The sequence below is a fragment of the Pelobates fuscus genome, chromosome 9 (genome assembly GCF_036172605.1).
Source record: "Pelobates fuscus isolate aPelFus1 chromosome 9, aPelFus1.pri, whole genome shotgun sequence".
Lineage (NCBI taxonomy): Eukaryota > Metazoa > Chordata > Amphibia > Anura > Pelobatidae > Pelobates > Pelobates fuscus.
In genome coordinates, this window is record NC_086325.1 from 85,567,604 (window position 1) to 85,593,390 (window position 25,787).

At 37.0% G+C, this 25,787-nt stretch overlaps 1 protein-coding gene across 1 annotated transcript in view; it reads left to right on the forward strand.

Annotated features, from left to right (window-relative positions):
* COL4A5 (collagen type IV alpha 5 chain) overlaps nucleotides 1-24,043 on the forward strand; it is a 142,726-nt gene extending 118,683 nt beyond the window's left edge. The window contains exons 41-51 of the mRNA XM_063432133.1: nucleotides 1,679-1,864; nucleotides 12,635-12,768; nucleotides 12,903-12,975; nucleotides 13,130-13,201; nucleotides 13,384-13,512; nucleotides 13,820-13,918; nucleotides 14,843-15,055; nucleotides 16,936-17,113; nucleotides 21,077-21,191; nucleotides 22,052-22,224; nucleotides 22,936-24,043. Coding sequence (XP_063288203.1) covers nucleotides 1,679-1,864; nucleotides 12,635-12,768; nucleotides 12,903-12,975; nucleotides 13,130-13,201; nucleotides 13,384-13,512; nucleotides 13,820-13,918; nucleotides 14,843-15,055; nucleotides 16,936-17,113; nucleotides 21,077-21,191; nucleotides 22,052-22,224; nucleotides 22,936-23,017 — 1,454 coding nt within the window. The 3' untranslated portion in view covers nucleotides 23,018-24,043. The remainder of the gene's footprint in view (nucleotides 1-1,678; nucleotides 1,865-12,634; nucleotides 12,769-12,902; nucleotides 12,976-13,129; nucleotides 13,202-13,383; nucleotides 13,513-13,819; nucleotides 13,919-14,842; nucleotides 15,056-16,935; nucleotides 17,114-21,076; nucleotides 21,192-22,051; nucleotides 22,225-22,935) is intronic.
* The last annotated feature ends 1,744 nt before the right edge of the window (nucleotides 24,044-25,787 follow it).

The window sequence follows — 25,787 nt, forward strand, 5'->3', positions numbered from 1 at the left end:
CTAACCCGTAGCATCCAGGAAAACCTACTGTTCCTAAGTAGCGGACGTCGTCCCTGCATCCTCCTTACTCTGGGGCTCATGCAGAAAGGTCTCCCTGACGTAGGCGTTCAAACCTCAATCACCTTCGTCAGAGTCTGAGACCTCTGCCTGCCACTCGTCCACAGTGGAGAGGGAGTGAGGCACATATTTTTCCTCGTCTGAGGAATCATCCTGAAAGGGAGGGTGGGCAATAGGCATTGGGCGTTTAATGCGCTTGAGGGGCGCCTTACCCTTGCCAGGGCCCTACCTGGAGCCCTCACCCTTCCAATGGCATTTTGATGGGCGTGCCCTCTTCCTGGCCGTGGGCCTTAACTTACACACAGTCTAATGGCATAACGCAATTAAGCAGACTCTTATTACGATCACTGGGGCTCACCCAGGGAACCAGAATTGCAAATACGGATTCCGCTCAGCAGCACTCTGGGTAGTACCCAAATAGGATACCCTTGCCAGAATACTAGGGTATACCTGACTGGCAATCCCATTCCCTAGGGGTATAACACCAACCTGACCAGGTCCCTGACAGTATGCACAGCACAGCTGGAGAGCAAAAAACAAAATCACAGAGCCTCTTCGTGATGGGAGTGAAATCCACAACTAACACCAACAAGATGGCTGCCATGGGTCTCGTGAGAACCAGGGCTAAAATGGTGCTTGAAAGCCCAAGAAACGCTTTTGTGGGAAAGCATACGAAACTAAAAATTAATGTTTTTAGACGCGAACTGAGAAATCCGCGAACAATCCATTCGCATAAACTACCGAATCCTGAAAGATGCCTGTATACGAATGGGAAACCCTGCGACGGCCAGCCGCGAATGTCCAGTTTGTGCGCAAACCACCGAACGACTATGCACAAGAATAGGCGCGAATGGGGGGGAAAAAAGCCGCAACTGACCCGTTCTTGCCTATATGCATGAAACAACAGAATTACCTGCACGTACGCACTAAAGTCTGTGTGAACGGCACGGGAAACACTTGGAAAGTGGTGAACGTAGCCACGGGGGAGGGAGGGGATAGACTGCCTTAGGGGAAAAGAGGGCCTGGGGAGAGAGGGGACAGAATCCTAATAAGAAAAGAAATAGACAGCCCCATAAGAGAGGTAGAGATAAAGGATAGCCCCCGTCACCCCCACCGTAAAGGAAAATATAGTAATCACATACAATAGGTTCAGCTTAAAACAGAAACAGTGAACAAGTACTCCTACCTGACTTGTGATGGTGCAGAAAGAGAGAGGCAGTGCTTTGGATATGCTTTCCCTTATATACACTCTCACTGTGTTCTGATTGGTTCTTTATTTCACCTGTTTTTTCTTTGCTGCTATGGAGTTAGTAAAGAAAGTTAATGCAACATAAGAAGCCTCCTGTCATGTTGTCAAATTCATTTATGATTTGGGAAATATGTAAAAAAGAGAATGGTGTATTGCACTGAAACATTAAGGTATGAACTGTGAAATATACTAAGCAGGAAATTGTATGCTTTAACTGTTCTATTGAGAAATCATCTCGTTTATCATCATAAAATCTCATCTTGTTACTAGGCATAGGATTTTCTGTAGATCCTATGGTCTAGTATGTGTGTGCTACTGAATCCACATTGGTATCCCACTTTTTTTACAGTAAGATTATTAATCTATTTTCAGGTCCAAAGGGTGATGCTGGATTCCCGGGATCTTCTGGAGCACCTGGATCCCCTGGACTCAAAGGAGATGCTGGCTATCCAGGCAACCCTGGCCTTCAAGGACCAACAGGACCACCTGGTCCACCAGGACCTCGAACAGATGGCCCCAAGGGGAACTCTGGACCTGTAGGTCCACCTGGAAGACCAGGTAAAGGAAAACAAAGCGCGTTCAGCAGGAATTCACACGGGGATGCTTTTGCTGCCAGCCTTTTGGTAAATTCAGTGGTCATCATTGATAGTTACAGATCAAGTGGTTAAATTTCCCAAAACTCAGTTGCTATTCAAATTATAATCTAATTTTCCAAATAATTTTGTTGTCCCATTACTGGGAAACTGAATCTGAAATGATAAATCTTCCTTATTCCAAAAACTTTATCCTAAAACAGAGACTACTGTTTAGGTCTTCTGGGCAATTACTTTGCCTTATAACAGCACACTATAAAACAGCATATGATTAAATGAATGCAGTGAAAAGCTAAAAGCTGTCAGCAAAATGCAGAGCACTTGGGTTGTTGAAAATGCCAGCATGATATCACTGAAATGAGCTAGTAAGCACGACCGTCATCCTCATCACAGCCTGTGGTAGTAGAGTTCTTTTGTTTCTGGTCACCGAGTCGGTGAATCTAGTGGGCACATGTGTCAACAAAAATCATTGTCTTCAACACCATGAAATCAAATCCAGGGGGTCACTGTAGCATGAGTAAATTTGAACACTGGTCCTTTTGTCTGAACTTCATGTTTGCACTCCCATTGAGTTCATCCCATTGCATTAGCAGATGGAATCCACCGAGCATCAGTCTTTCATCTTCTGTGTCATATCTGTTTCAGGAATTATGTTTGTGTTTCATCTCATACAAGGAGAAGATGACTGAGAGCATTGTAGGTGGTTGGATAGTTTTTGATTCCAGCATTCCATATTATCATGACAATGTCAAGATAAGATTTTATTTATCGTTGTTTAAAAAAAAAAATAGCTCCGTGCTTTGCTTTTTAGTAGTTGTGTTTTACATCATCCATGCAGAGCACTATAGAATTCTGTATGCAGAACATCGTAGGTTTATGATCGACTTGTGGCCTTCTTATGAAAATTCCATAGTTTTAATTAAATTAACAAATTCCATACAGTCTAGAAATGCACTATGAACATATAAAGGGTACAGATTGACTTCATTAAAGATGTGAACATGAATAAAAATAAATTAACCTAAAAAAATAACATAATTCAACACTATTTAACATTACACTAAGTATTTAATATAATTCTTAATAGTATTTTTAAATTCTCAACTATTATGATGCCCTATTTTATATACTTAACAAGTGTGACACTTGCTAATCTGCTGTCCCTATATTACCTACCAGGACTTTTTATCGCAAAAACAACAATGTCCCGTCAAATGAGAAAGTGCTAGCACATCCCTGCTCAGTCATGCTCTCCTTGTAAGCCTGGTATTTTCTGCATGCATCGAGGGAAAGAAGCCTTCTACCTTGTTTACTTGTGCATGTGCTAATGTGGATAAACCAAACTATTATCAGTGTTTTGTGGAAGTCAGCAGTTTGCCTACTTGTCCCACGTGCCAATGGAACCCTGTGAAAAATACTGCATACATTCAGGTTTCAGCACTCAACAATAACAACATAAACAAAAAGTTGAATAATTTATTTAAAGATTAACGTGTAATTTTAACCATAACATTTAAAGTACTTACACCATGCATGCTATGTGAAGTGTGTCAATTGAGTTTTTTTTTTTTTTTTTTTTTTACAAAGTCGCATAATTCAAATTAGATTCTGTAAATGGACTTTAATTCCTACGCTGATTTACGTTAATGTTGCTCGTTGCAGATGGCGTGCATCTTTTGTGTTACTTTTTCAATTTAGATACTGGCACGTGACTTCCTTATGTTCTTCTAGCACATATAATAGTTTGGTCTTATGGTTTGGGGTCACAGAATATAAAATGTAGCCCGAACTTAGGATTTGTTGTTTTATTCTAACAATCTTGATGTTTTCCCTCTCCATCTAATGGTCAATATGGAATGGATTTTTGACTTGTGGTCTCAATCCCAGGTCCTGAAGGTCAGCCCTTAACTCCTAGATGTTGCATGCAAAATAATGGTTCAAATCAATGGTTTTACTAAAGCACAAGGTTATGGAAGTATATAGGGTATGCCAAGTTATTTCCTCCAACTGACTGCATCCAAAACTGTTGTTTTCTCAAGACAGCAAGTTGTTTCCTCGTGATAACAAATCAGGAATATATTATACACACATTGCCTCTCTGGGCTTCCATAACATAAAACATTTGTGGGCTCAACAGTTTAGGCTCTGCTGAATTTGGCAAAATGGTGATTAACTTTGGCAGTCTCACTGTTGTGGTCTAGGAATTTTACAATGTTAAACTACTATTTGAGCATCATGGATAATGTGTCCCACAAAAATGGAATGTCAAAGGTCAATCATCACTAGATTATTGTACAGCAAGTTATACACATAAATACTGAGCCATGAAAGCAAGTTTAATTTTCTTATTGCGAAATGTCAAAGCCTGGTGGGACTTTAAAAAGCTATGTGAGAGCTATGCCAGCAAATCCATAAAAGTAGAGGAATGCCAAATTGAATATTTCATACAAGATACTTAGCAAGGTCAGCTACTCCTGTCAACTGACAGGGAAAGAACTATATGTTCTATTTGGAATTGTGGGTAGCTTTGGAAACATTACATTTGCTCTAAGAAATAGGTATTATGCCATGACGTTCATTTTTTCAGAGAGCCTGGGCTCCAGTAATTGCTATAATTAGTTTGTGTAAATTACCCAGCTAATGGAATTATATGGCACAGTTTCACCTCGTAAGGTACGGTACGTGATTTACTCAGTGGAACACTCAATAACCCACAGGTTCCTTCGCAGACCACTGAGAAGAGAGTGTTATAGATATATACATAAACAGGCCAAGTCTGGCTGAGGAAGCAAGGGCTATTTGCGAGCACGTAGAATAAACAACCATTCTCATTAACCCTTCTGGTAGACTAGGGAATGTCTCACATATTATCTATGTGATCTTTATGTACTCTGATTCTAGCTCAGTATTCAATCACTCACAGATAGAAACTATAAAGATCAATCCTGTTCTCTCTGCTTCAAAGGGAAAAATAAATCCAGGAATCATATACGAGTTATTTCACGTGACTCTGTCATTCACATAAACAGGTTTATATAACATGTGAAAAGAGATCTGTGTGTTGTTTAGCTGAATTACCAGCATATGTGTATATTACAGACGTAGCCAATTAAATGTAAGACATTTTAGGTAATATTTCTGTTTTCAAATAAAAATGCCTGTTTTGAGGTATTGTGTTCTGGGAGAAAAAGTGAAGCAGTAGTTTGTTGAGTTTTCTTAGAATGCTAACCCAGTCATTGAAAACCAAAGCCAGCTGCTATCATTTAGTCATGGCATCTTTGGATGTGTAATCTAATCTGTTGTAGTGGATTGAATCCCTGTAGCCAGTGTTCTCCATTTCTTATTGGCTAAAATGACGATATAATTACATTTTGATTTTAGAATCTGGTTCATGGTTCAGGATATTTTATATATGTTTTACCCAGAAATGGATGTTGAGACAAATTTTATTAAGCATACACTTTGCATACTGAGTTAAAATAACACTTCCAGCACCATAACCACTACCTGCTTGATTGCCCTGGCACCACCCACCCCCATCTTAATGACAATAAGCAACTTCGCACAGCTATTGAAGAGGAGTGGACCAACATTCCACTGGTTTGTTTGCAATTCGGCTACTATAATGCAGGGATGGAAATGTATCCTCTATAAAGTGCCACCGTGCCCAGAAAAACACAGCAGGTGTAATTTGTGTATTAAACAGATTTACTATTTTAGCACTTGACCACTTTCATATTTGACTTAAATACAACATGCAGGTAAAGTGTTGGAATCCAGGCATAATTGTCTTACGTCAGATCGTCAGTTCATGATTACAATATAGGAATGACTATGAGATGCTTCAGGGTTATATTGACAAACATACAGTCCTAAATTATTTAACAGACTCCCTTATTAAAATGGTGATCTGGAGTTCTTTCATTTTTGGGCTTGGTGTTGTCAGCTGCTGTCATAAATGTTTTGATTTTATCATTGAACGATTAAAAGTTCCGTTTTAACTTTTAAGGATTGACGTTGTGAGTGCCGCAATCCTCTTGCTTCTCCTGACTTAGCCTTTCATGCAGCCCTGTTTGTCACCCTCCTAGAGTGTATAGGGAACTCTAGAATGGGCAAAGGGAAATTAACTAAAAAGAAAACAAAGAAACAGGGAAATGACTTGGCATACCCTCCTACATTGTTTTAGCCTATTGTTCATTTTATGAGGCTAAAGCACAGAACTATTAGGGTTGCCAGATCATAGGGTTGAAAGATCATGCATGCTAATAAGACATGCTTATAAAATGTGCATATTTCAGATCTTTATTGGTTAAAGCACAGCTCTGAAGTATATATATTTTTTTAATAAAAGTCCCTTCTAAAGAAGATCTGGCAACCTTAATTACAGTTATTCGTAAGTGTAATATAAGTTATTAAGTTATGCATGAAACTGTTAACAGTATTTATGTTTTTTCAAGAACTGCTTTACATGGGCACTATATGCACCATAACCACTATGTCTTATTGTAGGGTTAATGGTGTAAAGTGTCTTTGCATGCTGTCCCACTGTTTTTGTCAAACCTTTATCTTTCAGGAACAATGAACTGTCTCTGCGCTATGCACCACATGTAAAAAATGTAATCATATTCAATCATAACGAATTTGCATTTTCGTCTGCTTGTCTGATGTTAATTAGAGTGAGGCTGTCAGATCTCTATTTAAATTAGAGACTCCAACACATCATGCAAATTTCAAAGCTGTGCTTTAACCAGTGTCATGAAATCTGTATTTTTGGATGTCCCTAATTGAAATTATTGTCTTATAACATTAGTGAAAAGTACATTCAGTCATATGGTCAACAACCAACTGTTGATGTCTCTCATAAGAGTTCAGCATGACACTAATATGGCTGGAATTTGGGGTACATGGGACACTAACCCAAATAGTAAGGGACCTGGCTTCTCCAGTCATCAACAATTAGTATTGGCATAGAAATTCTAAAGGAATGTATGCAATGCTAAGAAATAGATTATTATTATTTAAAAGATGGTCGCTGAATTTGTTCTGCGGTGGCTTCCACCATTACAGCTATCAAATGGTGTAGTATTTAGCATACAGCCAGGCCTGATTTCCTACGCCCTGATACATCTCTCACTTTTAGGAGAACCAGAGTTAAGCTGATCATAAAGGAACAATGTACACAATATAACCATTTAACTTTATTGAATTGGTTGTAGTGTCTAAAGTACCCGCCAACCCCTCCTCCCGGCACTTTCCCTGTCAGTGTTAAACCATTTTCAAACCGTTTAAAACTAAAAGAGCATCCCTAGCTTCCCATAGCCCTATCCCCACTATACTAAGGCATGTCTAAGGCAATATCACTTTCTTTTAGCAATATCAATCTATGGCAATAAGGGGCTGTGATAGGTTGAAAGGGGCTGTGATATTGCTTTCATAATGTGCAAAAATAATTATCTTAAAATGAACAATATTGAATGGTACTAGTGAAAAATGGACAGTAAATAATACCAGCAGTATATTTACTAAAGTGAGAATGGTTAGGAATTCAAAATGGTTTGAAAGTTTATTTTAAATTGTAAGCTGAAATAAGTGAAATGGAAAACTAATCTGCATCATATATGCTTTCAGTTTGGTAATTTTACATGTGGAAATGACATTGACCTCACTTTTAATCCCCAACAATTAACTTGTTGGTGAAATACCAAGTGACCTTCCAATGTTTAATTTTGAAACAGAACATTTTCAATTTGTTACTTGGATTCCCTACTAAGTCCCAACAAATCTATGCTAAATGTTCCGTTGTACTTTTAATCTACTGTCTTCAACACTCACCAACTGCCCAGAATTTCATGAAATCCATGCATTAGCACAGGTGAGTTTATCAATGAAGCATTCATACCAGTGCACCCATAGGAATATCATCAAATTCTGTTACAGTTGGTGAGGAACACAATACTGAAAGATATTCCAGCATATAAAGGTGTAGTTCCTACACATAAAATACCTGTTGATTGCTAAATAACAGCAATTAAACACATCAGGTTTTGTTATTCAAAGTGTGTTCAATATAGTGTGTTCAATTAGTGTGTTCAATTATATCTGCAAAGTTTCCCTTGCTGTCTATGAGTTCCACACAATGTTGGTGGATGGGAGGTATATAAGCAGTGAAGCCTGGTAGTGTGTATAGCAGGGGTAGGCAAACTTCAGGTGCTGTGGACCACATCACCTATTATGCAGTTATAGCTGAAATGTTGGCAAAGCATCAAGTGTGATGTAGTCCACAACATCTGGAGTGACAACAATTGCCTTAACCTTGTTGTATAGTCATTGCTTAAACATGTCATTCCACGGCATTCCATAGGTGGCTAATCGATTTTCTGTGCCAGGAATTCTGTTCTTGTATGTGTCTCAGCATATGTAAGTCAGTGACAGTTCAGAAAAATTGGCGAGATGGCGTGTATAACACACAATCCTTTCTGTGCAGCTGTGGCAACAAGGCCATTTAGCCTATGACTGCCAACCCCTTGTGTCATATGGCCAAATTGTAAAATGAATTAGACCTGGCAAACTTTGACATTATTAAAGATTTTTGTGTCTAATACTGTGTTTAAAAGTAAATAATTGTGATGCTTAAAGTGATGTGTAAATTAGAAAGCAAATTTAAAATGCTACTTTTGAAACATTGTAATTGATCAGGAACATTTATTGTATTCATTGGCATAACCCATTCATTGACACTGCAGTCAACTCAGCCATGCCTTTCCTGCCCATGCTATCTCCATGCCCAGAAAGAGCAATGCCTTGTTTGCTCGCTGCTTCCGAATATTGCATATTGCCCCATCCTCCATCTTACAATAAGCACTAGTAGAGTTGAAATACCCATTTGTCAATATGTAAAGAAATTAAACTACACAATGAAGTTTGCATAACATTCAGGTTTGTCAATTATGTCCACATAATGGATCTTCACAGACAAAGTGCAAAACATCACAAAAAAAATAAAGCTTTTTCACAAAAAAGTAAGATAAAACTTGGGTGACATCTATTCCTATTGTAAATGAGAGTTCATGAACATAAGCTAAATGAGATGGGTAGGCTATGTATGCCATTATATCAGTGGTCACACATTTGTGAATAAAGATAACCACATCTTAAAAATAATAATGTAACTCTTACTGGGAGTTTCAGAAAACAAGTTCAGTTATCCTAGGAAAGATGTGGGTTGGCCCAAACTAAAGTGGCATCTGTTTAATGTCATAAACAACATTACCAAAGACCCTTTATTTATTTCTGAAAATTAATAAACATTCAGATTGTACCCTCTTGTCAATGAATGCATTATGAAAAGGAACCATTAATATTTAGCATTTAAAGTGACTATGTTTAATTCACATATAATTATCAGTATAGCCTTGTGTCCAGGCATGCAGGGGTGAGCTAGGGGTCACTTACACCTGGGTGCATGGCTTTTAAATGCCCTGTATGGACGAGGTTAAATTGCTCTTCGATGTCCACAACTCGTTCCCCTCCCTTTATATATCTGCTCCTTTGATAGTTCCCATGCATCCTATGCCTCATAGGAAGAAACATAGTCCTAAAAAACTTAGGTCATTAGTAATGATGATTAACCTTATCACTGCAGATAATGTTCCCAATGTCCTGAATTTGCCCAAAGGTGTCCATTTAAAATATCTGTATGTAACTTTATATATAATGTGTGTATGAGTGTGTATGTGAGCTTAAACATGATTATGTAGGACATAGTATGTGTGTGGGTAGTTGAATTTGCCTGCACTGGTTGAGAGATATAGATTTTGGTGTAGGGAGCTATGTGACTGGGTGGGTTGATAGGATGCAAGATGGGTAGAGGTATGTAAACAGTGTGGTGGATGATGGGTAAGATGTGACAGGATGGGTGACAATGGCTATAGGTAGGCCCGTGACTGGGTTTACAAATATGTAATTCAGTGGGTGAGGTGACTGTGACTAGGTGGGCGATGGAATGTGACTATATGGGGATATGTGACAGATTGAATGTGACTGGGTGATGGTATTGGTATGTGCCAGCGTAGTAGTCTGTGACAGGGTGCATGAAAGAAGATGGAACAATTTGGGCTGGTGAGAGAGACAGTCGGTTCTAGTTAGAGCCACCAATGCTGTTACCAAGCTAGTTAGGTGGGTGCCTGTAACAAGAATCCACATGACTGCTAGACAAGTAGGTGTACTACACTATGCACAATCCCCTTAGCTCATCCCTGCAGACATGCTTTACATTGTTAAAACTATGGCAGATATTTTGCTATGTGCAGCCTTTGTTGATGATTTTACTATTGAATGCATATTAACCGGTGATCTTGTTTTGTATTGTGTGGTGTGACCTTTCTAACATCGATCATTGGGCATTGGTGAACTCCCAGGTCCTCAAGGTTAGACCCTAGTGCACCAACATCTTTAAGTGCATGCCTGTTTCTCTGGAGCACACATGTTTTTGTCTCACCTCTATGTGTGGAAAAAGGTTCTATCAAAGCTTTGTACGCATTTGAGATCTTGCTATCACAAGATATAATAGGTTGCACTCTCATGAGGTTTGAAGTAACGTCTTTATTGTGATGACCCTTTTTGTACTGTGCAAGTAAAATTAACCAGGGAAAATGTTGTTTGTGTACCTTGAGGTTTCACATTCATAAAATCATACATGCCTTGTAAGTTTGAGTGACAATTTCCAGCTGTGGTCATACCTAACATAGGTTGCATGGTGGCTGATGTAGGCCTACTAACTGCTGGCTCTAATTATTTTCATTGTGCTTTTATTCCATGTTTTTCATGGCCAAACTAGACAACAAAATGCAGACTATCTGAACTTTTTGTCAAAAAAAATATAAAAACAAATTACCTATCTATCAATTGACTGATCTCTTGAGTAATCTATATATTTGACTTTCCATTCATCCGTCCGTCCATCCATCCATCAGTCCATAGGTGCTCATTTAACTTTAATTATTAAAGTCAAATACTGATCAGCTTAGAAATGCCTATATAACAGACTACCATAAGCTAGTTTGTTTTGCTCTTTATAGATGGTGGCAGATGCATGTCACTCAAGATCCAGGTCCCAGAACTATTCAAAACAGTTTTACATGAAACCTGTTGACTATAAATCTAGAGTTTAGTAAATTACCCTCTAATGAACTGACCATGCTGAACAATACAATTTAAAAAATAATTAAGTTCAAACAGCTGAGAATTTATGGACCCCTTCAGACATAGCAGAATGTCTAGGAGTCCTACAGGCTTGAAAAATAGGTTGAGATTTTTGCATTCATGACTGTCAGATTTCGTTCATTGTGGGGTAAGAATCAAGATATAAACAAGGATTAGGAATAGATCATTTCTAACAAAGTGCTGTAATCCAGCTCTGTGGTTAATATTCTGTTGTCCCCTTTAACAGCTAGCTGAACATTGACAGTAATTGTTTCGTTGATTTCAAACTGAAGCAAAGCTTTGATAAATCCTTCCTTCCTTCCTTTTTTTTTTTTAGCAAATGTACATTTATCGACCTAATAAAAAGCAAAATGATGACCACTGTGACAGTTATTTAAATATGGTAGATATGATGCAACAGCAGTGACATTATTATGATAAAGTTAGTACATTTGGAATCATGGTATTTTTCTGGAATTCATTGTTGATACAGTCTATTACATTACATTGATATTGAATATAGCAAAGTTATATTACACTGGGTTTAATGACATCAATATCCTAAACAGATATGCAGTTTATTGGTGCAGTTCCAACAATTGGCCCAGCAGTCACAAGAATGATGCATTACCCTGGGTGCCATGTTAATGCAACATAATGCACTCTGCTTTGAATTTTTGCACATCCCTCCTAATTGCACATTCTTGTCGTGACAGAGGCCATATATAGTACACTAAAATCAAGTTAGTTCATGATATACCAGGAGCACAGACTCCTCTTGGTGATCCTTCTATATATGCTAGTTTTCATACTTGGAACAGGATATTGTTTTGCAGCCCGGCACCCTGAATAAGGCCACTGTTAAATCATGCACCATACCTTCTGTGAAGACCCCCCTAGCATGGTTCCTGCTGTTTGTAACACAGCTGGGCTATCATGTAATTATGGTGCATTGCTATCAATTAACAAACTGCATTTAGTCTAAATGACCTGCCTCTATAAAGATGAAACATCTAGTGATCAACTGAACTTGCAATATACTTAAAAAAACTACTACTAGCGTTAATAAACAATCAAAATGGTAAAATAAAAATGCAATATTAATATCACATTTAATTGTTATTTATACTATTTGTATTAATTAAAAGATCATCATATTGAAATGCCATGGTTCTGTAAATGAGATAACCCAGTGTGATACCTAAAGTATCATAGTTTCCCTTAAAAAAAAGTTTGGACTTGTATGCTATGCTTTGTAAGCCTTGTGGGAATTAGTAGCCAGTTAAACCAAATTTGTACTAGATGGCACTTAGGTGCACCACTAATGTACTGTAACTGTAATACGTGTAGCATATTTTATTGTATGTTGAGCACATCTTGTCAGCACTGCATGAAACCAGGAGAGCACTGTATCAAAGTAAAGTCCAGTTACATATACTAAATATTAAAAATATAATTCAGAATACATTCACATATTAAAAATGTTCTTCTGTATTCTAATTTGTCATGCTAACATTTTTGTGATGCTATGAAGGTCCTCCTGGCCAAGAAGGAGCACGTGGACCACCAGGCAATGGAGGGTTTAAAGGCGAGAAAGGAAACCCTGGACAATCTGGTCAGCCTGGATTCCCTGGAAGTAAAGGAGAGTCAGGGACACCTGGCTTCCCGGTAGGTGTTTTTTTTATAGTGTAGAAAAATATTCTGTTTTTCTTGTGTATTAGTGTTAGTCCAAACAGACAGATTTAGTTTTGCTGTGTTTACCTATGATAACTAGAAAGGTAATATAATTTTCCAATTTTTAGGGTGACTCTGGAAGGCCCGGTCTTAATGGCATGAAAGGAGATCAGGGTGTTCCTGGCGTCCCTGGATTCCCAGGTAAAATCTTCCTCTGAACGAACACTGATAAACTCATATAGTGTATTTGGAGTTGCATGACTCCAAAAATCTTTCATCCAAAATTTGTTGTTACCAAGAAAAAAAAAAAAAAACAATTATCTTACTGTCTTACCTTTTTAAATACGTATTTAAGGTATGAAAGGACCAAGTGGACCTCCAGGTTTAGCAGGCTTGAAAGGAGATCCAGGAAGCCCAGGATTCCAAGGTGAGAAGACTTAATCTTCTTAATCTTCTCAGACTTGTTTAAATATAACAATATGTTTTGTCTGAAACTCAGGTGATGGTAAAATCTTTTTACAAATGGACACACTCTCAAACGTAAACTAAAACCATTGTGTTTCCATTGCTAGGATGTTATGTATGTTTTTTTTGTATTCCACATGACAGGTTTGCCTGGACCTCCAGGACCTAGGGGTGACATTCGTGAGATAAAAGGTGCACCTGGACTACCAGGCCCTCCAGGTCGCCCAGGATCCAATGGACCCCCAGGACCACCAGGACCACCAGGATTGCCAGGTAAACAAGTGCCAAAGATGTACAAACTAATTCAGGAGTTCTTGGACCCTTTTCAAATTAAGTGCTAATTGAACTGTTTGAATAAAAATGACTTAAACTGAAGTACAAATTGAAAATAGCACGTGTATATTAGAATAGAGTCCAGTAGCTGTATGTCTCTACAAAATTTGAAAGTAGGTAACACAATAGAAACAATACTATTAAGTGTAATTGATTCATGTGACACTGTCCATATCTATTTAATGTAATTATAGTAGTATATAGAGAAGACCAACCTTAAAGTTCTTTCTTCTTTATTTCCTGCAAGGACCTCTTGGACCTCCAGGAGATCCAGGCAGAGATGGACTTCCTGGATTTGAGGGCCAATCAGGACGCAAGGGAGACAAGGGTCAACCAGGTCAACCAGGTGAGATTTCCTAGTTCTTTACAAATAACCTATTATCGATTTTACATGTACATGTTGCACCATAATTTTGAAAGTAAAAGCTTAATCAATACAATTTAACAGGTTGTAGTTGGGTGTAGTTTCTTCTGGCATAGTAAATGAAGGCAACACGTTCCACTTCCTAAACATTTTAATAAAAATGTATTCTTATTTTTAGCAATTCCTTGCTAACTTCAGCACTTTAATGTTCATCTAACTGTAAATTATTTACAGACCAAAAACAAAGCAAAAAACTATTTGCTTATTAGTTGCCAATAAATCAATGGTATATTTTAGCAAAAATTTTTTAGACATATGAATAAAAACATGTAACGGGTGACTAAGGACAGCCAAATGGAGAAAATAATTCATAGCCTAGACAAGGTTTATCATGAAAAACATTTTAAACAAATGGTTGTACTGACGTAGGAACATGGAGTTATTTAACAAGAACCAAAGAAATCTAATTACAAATAAACAAATATATATAAATTATTTTACAAGTTTCTTACTTACTTAGCTAACGAGTAACTGAGAGAATAGTTCTCCCATAGCATCCTGAACATACATTGCAATGGTATTTTTTTTGTTGAGTAGGTTTAATGTTCTGTGGTTATTCACAAACATAAACATGCCAACCAGTTTACAAGTTTAGGTGAATAAATAATCATTTTCAAAGTAATTGTCTCTTGGATCAAGATAAATCAACGATCCCAGCACCCTGTTGTCTTGTTTAAATGGCTTGTCAACTTAGATGGTGACTGGATTTTATAACAAGGCATCAAAAGAGACCCTTGATGCCTTGTTATACCTTGATGTAAAACTGTATTGATTTAGAGAGTGTAAGCTTGATGCATATATGTTTATGGTAACTATTCTTTCTTTCTATCATTTCAATTTTTAAAGGATTTAGAGGAAACCAGGGTCCTCCTGGTCCAGATGGATTACAAGGGCCGCCTGGTCCTCCTGGAGCAGGTTCAGTAGCTCATGGGTTCCTTATAACTCGGCACAGCCAGTCCATGGATTCGCCAAACTGCCCAATGGGTACTACCAGGATATACGATGGATACTCTCTTTTGTATGTGCAGGGAAATGAGAGAGCACATGGCCAGGACTTGGGTGAGAACATTTAGAATACCACTCGCACCATTTTTCATGGTTAACTTTAGTGATTTCTCTTGTTCGTTGGGCTGTCCATCCACCTGTCTGTCTATAGGGTTGCCTCTATTTTTCACTCTTTCTCTCTCTCTGTTTCTAGATACATCAATGGTGCAAACAATTTACTTATGATTCTGCTGTTTGTACATTCAATAGATGTGTGATACTTTTATCACCTACCAAAATTATAGTGAAAAAATTCGACAAGCCTCTTAAAACTGATGCCTTGCTATGAGCCAATAGCAAGCTGCACATTTTCTGAAACTCAAAAAGGCTGAAACATTTAGCCGTTTCTAGATATATTGGTTCATACAGAACCAAACCCATATGACTCTAGCAAAAAAAAAAAAAGGCTATGTATAAAGCACTAGGCCACTGCTGTAGCTGGTGTGTTTAAAGAAAATTTTATTTTATATGTTTAAAAATATATAGATACAAGTACGGTGAAAGAGAGCACTATATGTTTATCTGTCTATTAGTCTCTCTTTCTAATATGTTAACATACTAATAAACAGCTATTCTTGGACAACTTGTTATATTGGGGAGTTGGAGAGGTAGTGTTGCTAGGTATCTTCAAAACAAGGGGCTTCAGCCCATGGGTAAACTTAATGCCCCCTTCCACTTATAATTACTTAAACCCGTCCAAAATCCCACTCTGTAACTCATGCTAAGTTTTTCCCTAAACCCCAACTTATTCTATGAGTCACACATAATGAATGTATTCAGATTATAAAAATCCTATTTATTACCTCTAACTGTGGAACTGACCCAACACGTGTCATACTAACCTCCCCCACCCCTACACACACCTGCTGTACCCACAGCGACTCTCATAAACACTTCACATTACTGTGTGTTGTTTCTTTTGCTGTGGAGCACTGTGATACACTCATTTATACGCTGCAGTGCAGCTCTGAGACACATACAACATAATGTAGCCCTTTCTAATTGTTATATCCTTATTCAACTATATGTTAACGCTCTTACTCCTCAATGTATATGATTACATTTCACTGCCATTTAACCCTCTTCAATTTATATATCCACATTCCTCAGTTAAGCATCTCCATTTCCAGTTTATATATCCATATCTACCAACTAACCTTTATATATCCACATCCCTCTACCAGTTAACTGCCTTTTCCTTCCAATGTATCTACCTACATTCACCAGTTAAAGGAACACTAAAGCATTAGATATATAAACCTGCACTCTTAACACTATAGTGTCCCTGTTCCTAGTAAAATACAGGTGTGTGTTGCCCATTTGCCTTGTGCATACCCAAGCTTCCCCATTGGAAAGTATTGAATCAGGGCCGGAGTTCTACGAGAGGTGGATTTATCCCTGCAATGTAAGACACCTCATGCTCTTCACTGTCACTGCGCGTTTGAAAATCTACAGAGAGAGAGAGAGATATTTTCTCATCTCTGCTGCACTGGATTTCTGTAGGGAGTCAGTGACAGAACTGGACAAGGGGGCTTAACTCATTGCAAAATTAAGATTAGCAGAAATTAGCTTCCTCCGCAGCACCCATCCATTCCCATATCCCTCCTACTGCTGCACAAATACACTTTTCCCCTACTGACTCTTTTGGTGCATGAGCAGCCTGAACCGGCATCAGAAGCCTTCACACCCATGCCAGGAGATCAACCAGCATTCTGGTTGGGGAAGGGGTGGAGGTGGGAGAAGGAAACTACCACTCCTGTGCATCCTGCTGGAATTGGCTTTCTTTTCAGAATTTTGTCTTAATGAATATAATCTATTGTGTGATCAATTCTATAGATAGCTGTCATATGTACATCTTAAGTTACGTATTAAGCGATTATTTTATTTTTCCGCAGGTACCGCTGGTAGCTGTCTTCGTCGGTTCAGCACCATGCCTTTTATGTTCTGTAACATCAATAATGTGTGTAATTTTGCTTCACGAAATGATTACTCCTATTGGCTTTCAACACCAGAACCAATGCCAATGAACATGGCGCCTCTAAGAGGCAGAGAGATTCAGCCATTTATTAGTCGGTAAGAAAATGTCATGGTTTAATTTTTGCCACTTACATTTTAAAATTGATCAAAAAAGTGGTGACTTTGTTAGTAACAGAGCTCATGTATAAAATGGAAATAAATATAATCTATACACAAAGGCCTCTCAGAAACAGTCTGTCACTCTCACTAAGCAACACAATATATATATATAAATAAATATGTGCTGATGTCACACATGCACTATAACATTATTAACTCCCGGTGCTGTTTGATAATTGACAGCCTACCTCCCTCCACATATCACAAACTACACTTACTTATGAATACTAACGCGAAAGCAGGATTAAGAGGATTTATTGCAATGTGTTATTTAATTACCAAATCAGGTTTAGTCAAAACCAAACTTACTTAGTTCTCAAACACTGAAGATGATTAGATTCTCTCCGCAATGCGAGTTGATGAAGACTGAGTGTTTGAAGAAATGAAGAATTGTGAGAAATACTGAAAATTAGCGTTCAAATACTAAAGCTAGGGCTAGGACTCTGGCTCACACTTGGTAAACAGTTATACTATTAAATTGTAACATGTAGGATAGAATATTTCATAATGATAGAAAGAGAATGCATAATGGTGAACTGTGTACTGTTATTGCCTTAAATGGTCTATGGAGACATTTTAAACCACAAGACCAGACTTGGATAAACATAGGAAATGTGCAGCCAAGTTGGAAGTAAGATTATAGCAGGATAGAACATTAGGAGCATACAAAGATATTGCCATCACCTGATATAACCAAAATGATGAGAGGCAGAACAGATTTTAATGAGTGGCTGAGATTTGCTGAAGTTATCATCTGAAAACATTCAGACTATCTCAGTGGTACATGTGAATTGGTATGGCCAGAAGGAAGTGTGTAATCTCTGCCTTAGCTACACCTCCAGTGGGGCCTATGCTGTGGGTGGCCAGAGACATTCATTCAGTGTTATACTGCTTGAAAATGGTTTAACACTGAATGTAGAAACAGAGCCTGGGGACTCCACACACTATAACCGATTCAATAAATAATAATAATTAATAATATTAATAATGATAATAATAATAAATGAAATAATTATAGTGCCTACAGTGCCTCTTTATAAATACATTATCTGTAGCATTATATTTATCACTCATCAATAATCATTATATGGATTGTGGTGCTGTAGTAGAAATGTCTATTATAACCGAAACCATATTATAATCACTTGTATTCACTAAACAGTAATACATGGAGAATTTCAATCCAATGTAGAATAGGAGAGCTTTTTTGACGTGCATATTCCAACTTGTGGTATTTTCTTTGCCAATTTACTGTTTAGTGAATAAATGTCCACTTGTGGACATACACTAAGAAAGTGTTCTAGAATATTTCTGCAATCTAGACCTTTGAAAAAGTAAGAGCAATAATAAAGTGCTTTCTTTTTAACTTGTATGTTACAAAACAATAGTCACTACAAACGTACATCTCATTGGAAAGTGATAAATTCAGGCTTTGAAAGGTTTTGGCAGAAAGACATCTTGGCTGATTAAACAAGAAAGAAGTCTCTTTCATTTGCTTCCGGGATCAAGTGTTTATCACATTGCTTAGTATTAGTCACCTTTGTCAGCATATGGTTAAATCATTGGAGCAGACAATTTGTTTGGCATATAATCCAACCTTGCTGTCATGGTTATGTGCCAAGGTGTATGTAAATACACAGCTTCAGCTGTTACCCTTCACTTAAAATGCATAGTCATTCTAGTACACATTGTAAAAATATTACACACTCATAGACAAACGCACAAAAATAATAAAAGATACAAATAAATCCTCTCAATGTTTATAATCCTCGTATGTAGAAGAGCATAAACTTGTAGCGCACACAATATCAGAACATTTGTATAAAGTCCTTGATAGGGAAACAATGTGAGCATGGAAATACCAGGATATTAAAACACTAACAAACCTGTAGAATTAGCCAACAAAAATTATTCTGTTTACAGTTTTCTGGTTTTCAGCAAGGAAACCCTGGAAAGAAACTTTCACATTTAACAAATACAAATACACACTTATCAGCCAAAACGTTAAGGCCACCTGCCTAGTATCATGTAGGTCCCCCTCGTCCTGCCAAAGTAGATCTAATGCATTGAAGCATGGACTCCACAAGACCTCAGCACATGTCCTGTGGGATCTAACATCAAGACGTTAGCAGCTGATCCTTTAACCCCTTAAGGACACATGACATGTGTGACATGCCATGATTCCCTTTTATTCCAGAAGTTTGGTCCTTAAGGGGTTAAGTCCAGCAAGATGCGATGTGAAGCCTCCGAGGACTGAATTTGTTATTCCAGCACATCCCACATGCTCAATTGGAGTGAGATCTGGGGAATTTGGAGGCCATCGCAACACCATGAACTCTTTGTCATGTTCCTCAAACCATTCCTGAACAATTATTGAAGTGTGGCAGGGTGCATTATTCTGCTTAAAGAGGCCAATGATTTTAGGGAACACCATTGCGTTGAAGGTTATGTGTAGTCTGCATCAGTCTCTAGGTAGATGGTACATGTCTAAGTAACATCCACATGAATGTCAAGACCACAGGTTTCCTGCTCAGAGCATAACATTGCCTCCACCCACCTGCATTCTTCCCATAAAACATCCTGCTACCATCTCTTCACAGGCAAACGAACACACGCACCTGGCCATCCACCTTATCTATTTGAAAAGGTGATTCATCAAATAAGGCAACCTTCTTTCATTGCTTCATGGTCCAGTTCTGACGCTCATGTCTACATTAAAGGCACTTTTGGTGGTGGACAAGAGTTATCATGTACACTCTGACAAGTCTGTGGCTACGCAGCTTCATAAGTCGCAAACTGCGATGCACTGTGTGTTCTGACATCTTCTAGCATGGCCAGCATTAAGTTTTACAGCAATGTGAGCTACAGTAGCTCTTGAGAGTGGGAAAGATAGGCTAGCCATCACTCCTCAGATGCATCCTTGAGCCTTGTCCACATTGAAGGCACTTTTGGTGGTGGACAAGGGTGTTCATGGACACTCTTACAAGTTTGTTGCTACGCAGCTCCATAAGTCGCAAATTGAGAGTGGGACAGAAAGGCTAGCCATCACTCCTCAGATGCATCCTTGAGCCTTGGGCAGTCATGATCCTGATACCGGTTCTCTGGTTGTCTTTCCTTGCACCACTTCTGGTTGGTACTAACCATTGCATTCCAGGAACACCCCACAAGACTTGCCGTTTTGAAGATGTTCAGACCCAGTCGTCTAGCCATTAATATTTGATACCTGTCAAAGCACTCAGATCTTTTCGCTTACCCATTTTTCCTGCTTCCAACACATGAAATGACTGTTCACTTGCTGCCTTATATATCCCACCTATTGACATGTGTCAATGTAACAATATAATCAATGTTACCCAATTCACCTGTCAGTGGTTTTAATGTTGTGGGTGATCAGTGTATATCTGTATAACATAAAACCAAGCACACAACACACTGAGAGTTGTTCTAAGTATTCAAACAAACTAAAACACAAATATTTTACTTGATTTTGTCGTACCATGACATTTTATCCTGCTAGTCTAAGTTTATGCTTACATAAATATGATAGGTACATGTCATTTGATTTAATTTCCTAAAGTTTAATGATGTATTTTGTTTTGGTGCTCACCTAAGCCTGAACTAGTGCACCTCGGGCAGCAATGATATTAAGGAATGGAAGTCTACATCCCTCGTCTACACAAAAATGTATTATACTTTACTTTAAAAGGGCTTCTATTTAAAATGGTGACATCAGTGAATATGCTTACCTGCCTTCCACTACCTAACATAAAGCCCTGGCCAATGTCCAACATTATTGCTTGAGATTTCGTACCATGGTTTATTACAATTAGCTTTGTGATTTAGTTAATTAAAAGTGAACAATGCTTACATAACCATCCATTGTGTTTCTTCATTCTTCAGGTGTACTGTATGTGAAGCTCCAGCTATGGTCATTGCTATCCACAGCCAGACCATTCAGATTCCACCATGCCCACAAGGATGGGCCTCCCTATGGATTGGATACTCATTTATGATGGTAACCATGGTCTTCTACCTCTAACATAATACAGCATTACTCTTTAGACCCCTTTTTAAGTTTGTAGCAGTTGCAAAACTATTGTTGTGAAGTTGACAACATAAAATGAAAATGTATTCTTGCCCGAAAATCACTAAATTCACACAAAGAATGGTGTCCCCCTACCTCCACTTTTATAGTCTTTACTGTTACATCGACCCTGTTTGCATAGAAGTATAAGGATCTCAAAGTAATACAATATGGAGTAAAATGCAATTTGCCCGTTTGCTATCACTTTGGCAATGTCCTAGGAATTAGTGCAAACATAACTGAAATAGAATGTCCATTTGTTCCAAAGGAAAACAGAAATCTCACCACAGATAATTAACTCATTTGGCAAAAAAAAGTGCCAGATAAGAGTTTTTTAATTGTATGAGCTATCTCCTAAAGAAATAATCATATGAAACACATACCCGTATCTTTTTAGTTACAAATTCAAATTATACAGTATGTTTAATTTGACTCTTGCTGGAATAACTATATGGTTGACCACAACTGTTTAAAACCTAGTCATCATCTCAGTTACATAATAGTGTATTAGAATGTTTGTAGAATGTTTGGAAGTACAGTAGATAGCAATTTTTCATCTACGTATCACAGCGTTAGAGCATTGGGAAAAAACAAAAACAATGTAAGAAAGCACTCAACCAAGTAGTTCTAAGAGAAGCAATTTATTAGTCACAAAGACCAATGAGATCATTTAGTCTCAACATTAACAGACAACATTAATAAAAGTTATTTTAGTTAGGTTTTTCACATCTTATAAGTGGCAGCATTTGGTGGTCCTGTTTGTTAATTCATTCATTTATTTCCCTTTTCAGCACACAAGTGCAGGAGCAGAAGGCTCTGGTCAAGCATTAGCGTCTCCTGGATCTTGTTTGGAAGAGTTCCGTTCTGCTCCTTTTATTGAATGTCACGGGCGTGGTACCTGCAATTATTATGCTAATTCATACAGTTTCTGGTTGGCTACTGTGGAAATGTCTGAAATGTTTAGGTAAGTAAAAAAAATATAGTGTGCATGGCCGATTGTATGGACATATTTCATCAACCTTAATTCTACATCAAAAGCCTAGGTTCAAAGTATTTTTAATGAGAGTAAAACTCTGTTGACCATTAGAACACAAGAGTTGCTGATGATGTTGAAAAGGGCTTTTGGGATATGGCAGTATGTAGATAAATGTATACAAGGTATACTATGAAGAAGAATATATTGGGAGTTCAGGGTTGAAGGAACCATTAGTGTTGGTTTATCTGATTCATTTCCTAAATGGGTTTTCGGTACAGAAATTCTGCCAAACCAAATCGATGTTGTGTCTACAAAACAAATTTCTGTTTTTGGGGAAAATGGTTTAGCCAAACTGAATTTCACACCGTTAACAAGTCTAGTCACAAGTAATAAGGTGTCCAGCACTGCTATGTGCCTTAGACCTGTGCATGTAAACAGTTGCTTCTGTCTCTGGCGAGGTGTATGTAAACAAAAGGATAGTAGTATAGTAATATTTACTCTCAACTTGATTAACATCTAATCCATCCCTCTGCATGAGTGCTTCCTTTTGTCAAATTTTAAAGGATGTTAATCAGTTAAAGCTCAGTAAAGGTATTTAGTTATTTACTTGCATTTTTCACATTTCTATTACCGGTAATTAAAACTGTTAGTTGTGGGATATGACCTCATTATTTATTCTATTTATTTATTTATTATCAGTAAACCTCAGTCTGAAACGCTTAAAGCCGGCGATCTAAGAACACGCGTCAGTCGATGCCAAGTATGTATGAAGAGGACGTAACACTTTGGAGAACTGGCTAACTGTGGAAGAAACCTTAGGTCTGAATTGTCCACTGTGACAATGGTGCTACTGTGTAGATAAAGAGTAACAACAACAAGATACTGTTTTAAACAAATTCAAATGTACCTCACCAAAGTGCCATATTGAGGATTGTCTGGTGCATTTTGACAAAAGGACTGAGAAAAAGATTAACCTCTTGCTTCCAAGAGAGAAGCCGGCATTCTGGCAAGGATCAAATGAAGTTTTTTTCCCAGTACCGAAATGGCACTTTCATTTTTTTTTTTCATCACCTAAAAGAAGAAATGCACTGAGTATGTTTAAAATAACATGGCTGCAGGTTTGAAAAAGAGAGAAATTTTCATGGTGCTACTAACCCCCTCCGTATCTCGGGTTTCTAAACATAAAAAAAAAAAACGCTTATTTCTCTTTGTAAGTAATGAAATGTGTATATTGTGTAAAACACTTTTTCTTTTTTGTTTTGTGTTTTTGTTTTTGTTTTTTTGTTTAGCCATGAAATCATTTATGAAAATAAAATTATAAAAATTAAAAAAAAAATCACTTTTCAGTTCACAAATGTACACAGGTTAATAGTCATAATATATACAGATGCATTTTCTATATATTTTAAAGCAACAAAAAAGTTTGATTTGTTATTGCATCAGAGCACGTTCGATTATGTAGTTTGCATTTTTTATCTCCCTATTTTCAATTGGAGTTTTTGAATTGTATCATATTCTGATTTGTATCCATTCTAATCTAGATTTTGTTTATACGGTCAGCATACAATCCTTTGTTTTATTTGTGCTTCCAAGTGCTGAATATTTTTTTAAGGTTTTTTTTTTTTTGTACTCTGAACACATGAAATAATTAGCCATATTCTTTATAATATTATAAATCACACAGCAAACATACAGAATATGCTATGTTAACTCTCTAAAGGAAAAATTACCAAAGTATTCACTCATACGGAAAGTGTTGTAATATTATTGAAACTAGCGTGACTGAAATAAAGAGAGATTGGCTATATCAGGAATTTTCTTCTTTTTTTACTAGACTAAATATTTGAGAACTTCTTGAGTATACAATGTAATTTTGCAAGATAGAATTTTTCTTCTGTAATGTATAAGACAACTGTGTTCAAACTTAATATGTGTCTGTAATAGAACAAACGTATATATACACACAACACATGTGCTCCCCAATAGGTAAAAAAATATATAAAATAGATTTACCAAATGTAAGATTGTAAGAAGAACCTTCAATCTTCTTAATGCAAATATAAAAAATACAATCTACAGAAAGGAATAAGCATAGAAAAAAATATAGTGTAATAAATTAAAACACCATAAATGCGCTAATACAAATTGCACTCACAGGATAAAAATGCAATGAAGGCGTTTAAAGATCTTGTAAACTTGACGGGTATCTGTAATCTTCTTTTAGACCTTATTAGAGAAACATAGTGCACCAATAGAATATAAAGTAATATAATTTATTAGAGTGCACTCACAGAAAATTGGTTGAAATCCAGCATATCAATCACTTAGGGAATCACAGTGTCGACATCCTTCCTCCCGAAGTTAGTATAAAAGAAAGCCGGGTAAAAACCATATAAAACAATTAAATAAAACAAAATAAATAAAAGTTCAATAAAGTGCTGTCGTGGTCCCTCCGCCCTACGCGTTTCGTCCGAAACCGAACTTCCTCAGGGGCAAAAATGAAGGTCTATAGTTACAGTATTCTCCGTCCGTCTTTTAAACTGTGTGTAGCCAATCTCGTCGTATTATGTTGTACCGTATCGTTTGTATTTCACTCGTGAGTTCCAAGCCTCTCTTTCATGTTCGTCATGCGTGTAATCACTTCCGGTATCTCGTGGAACGCAAATATGTGTTCCACGATCGTATACCCGGAAGTGTCCCAAAATACATAAGGAACAGACAAAAAAGAGATAAAGGCAATCAGTTCTTAGCGAAAATTAAATTTAAAAGTACAATGTTCATTAGGAAAGGTCAATCCAAATAATAGAAAACAAAAAACATTAGTTATTTCGTACTTAAAATAATTTAAAGTAATTTAAAACAATTAAATCGTTAAAAATTCACATATATAAAAAATGGTAATTACAAATGGTTATAAAATACACATACTAGAAATTTCATATATAGATTATCCACCATAGGAATAAAAAATCATAACAATGAAAATTCAAAATAACAGTAAAAATAAAAATAAAAAATTTGTATACAAAATTCATATAAAAGAGACAAATGGATGACATGAATGAGTGTTTTTATGTATATCTGTTAGTGAATATTAGAATGGTGATAATTATAAAAGGTATTAGAATGGTGATAGTTATAAAAAACACACCATGTCAAAATCGACATTAAGTCCTGTTGGGATAAGGGTTTTTAAATTAAAAATCCAAAAACCTTCCCTTTGTCTCAATTTTTTAACTAAATCTCCTCCTCTGTCATCCAAAGTCACTTTTTCCAAACCCGTGCATAGAAAAGTTTCTAGTTTAAAATCAGGACAATTATTACAGTGGACCGGTACTGAGTGGGTGGTTAATTTTTTCTTTATATTGTTACAATGTTCCATAAACCTAACTTTCAAGGCCCTACTTGTTGTTCCTACATATTGAATACGGCATCCACAAGTTAAAAAATAAACTACATTTGTAGTGTTACAATCAATATGTCCATTTATTTTAAACGATTCTCCTGTTATGTAGCTACTAAAAGATTGTGTTTTTTTTTTTTAAAAATCT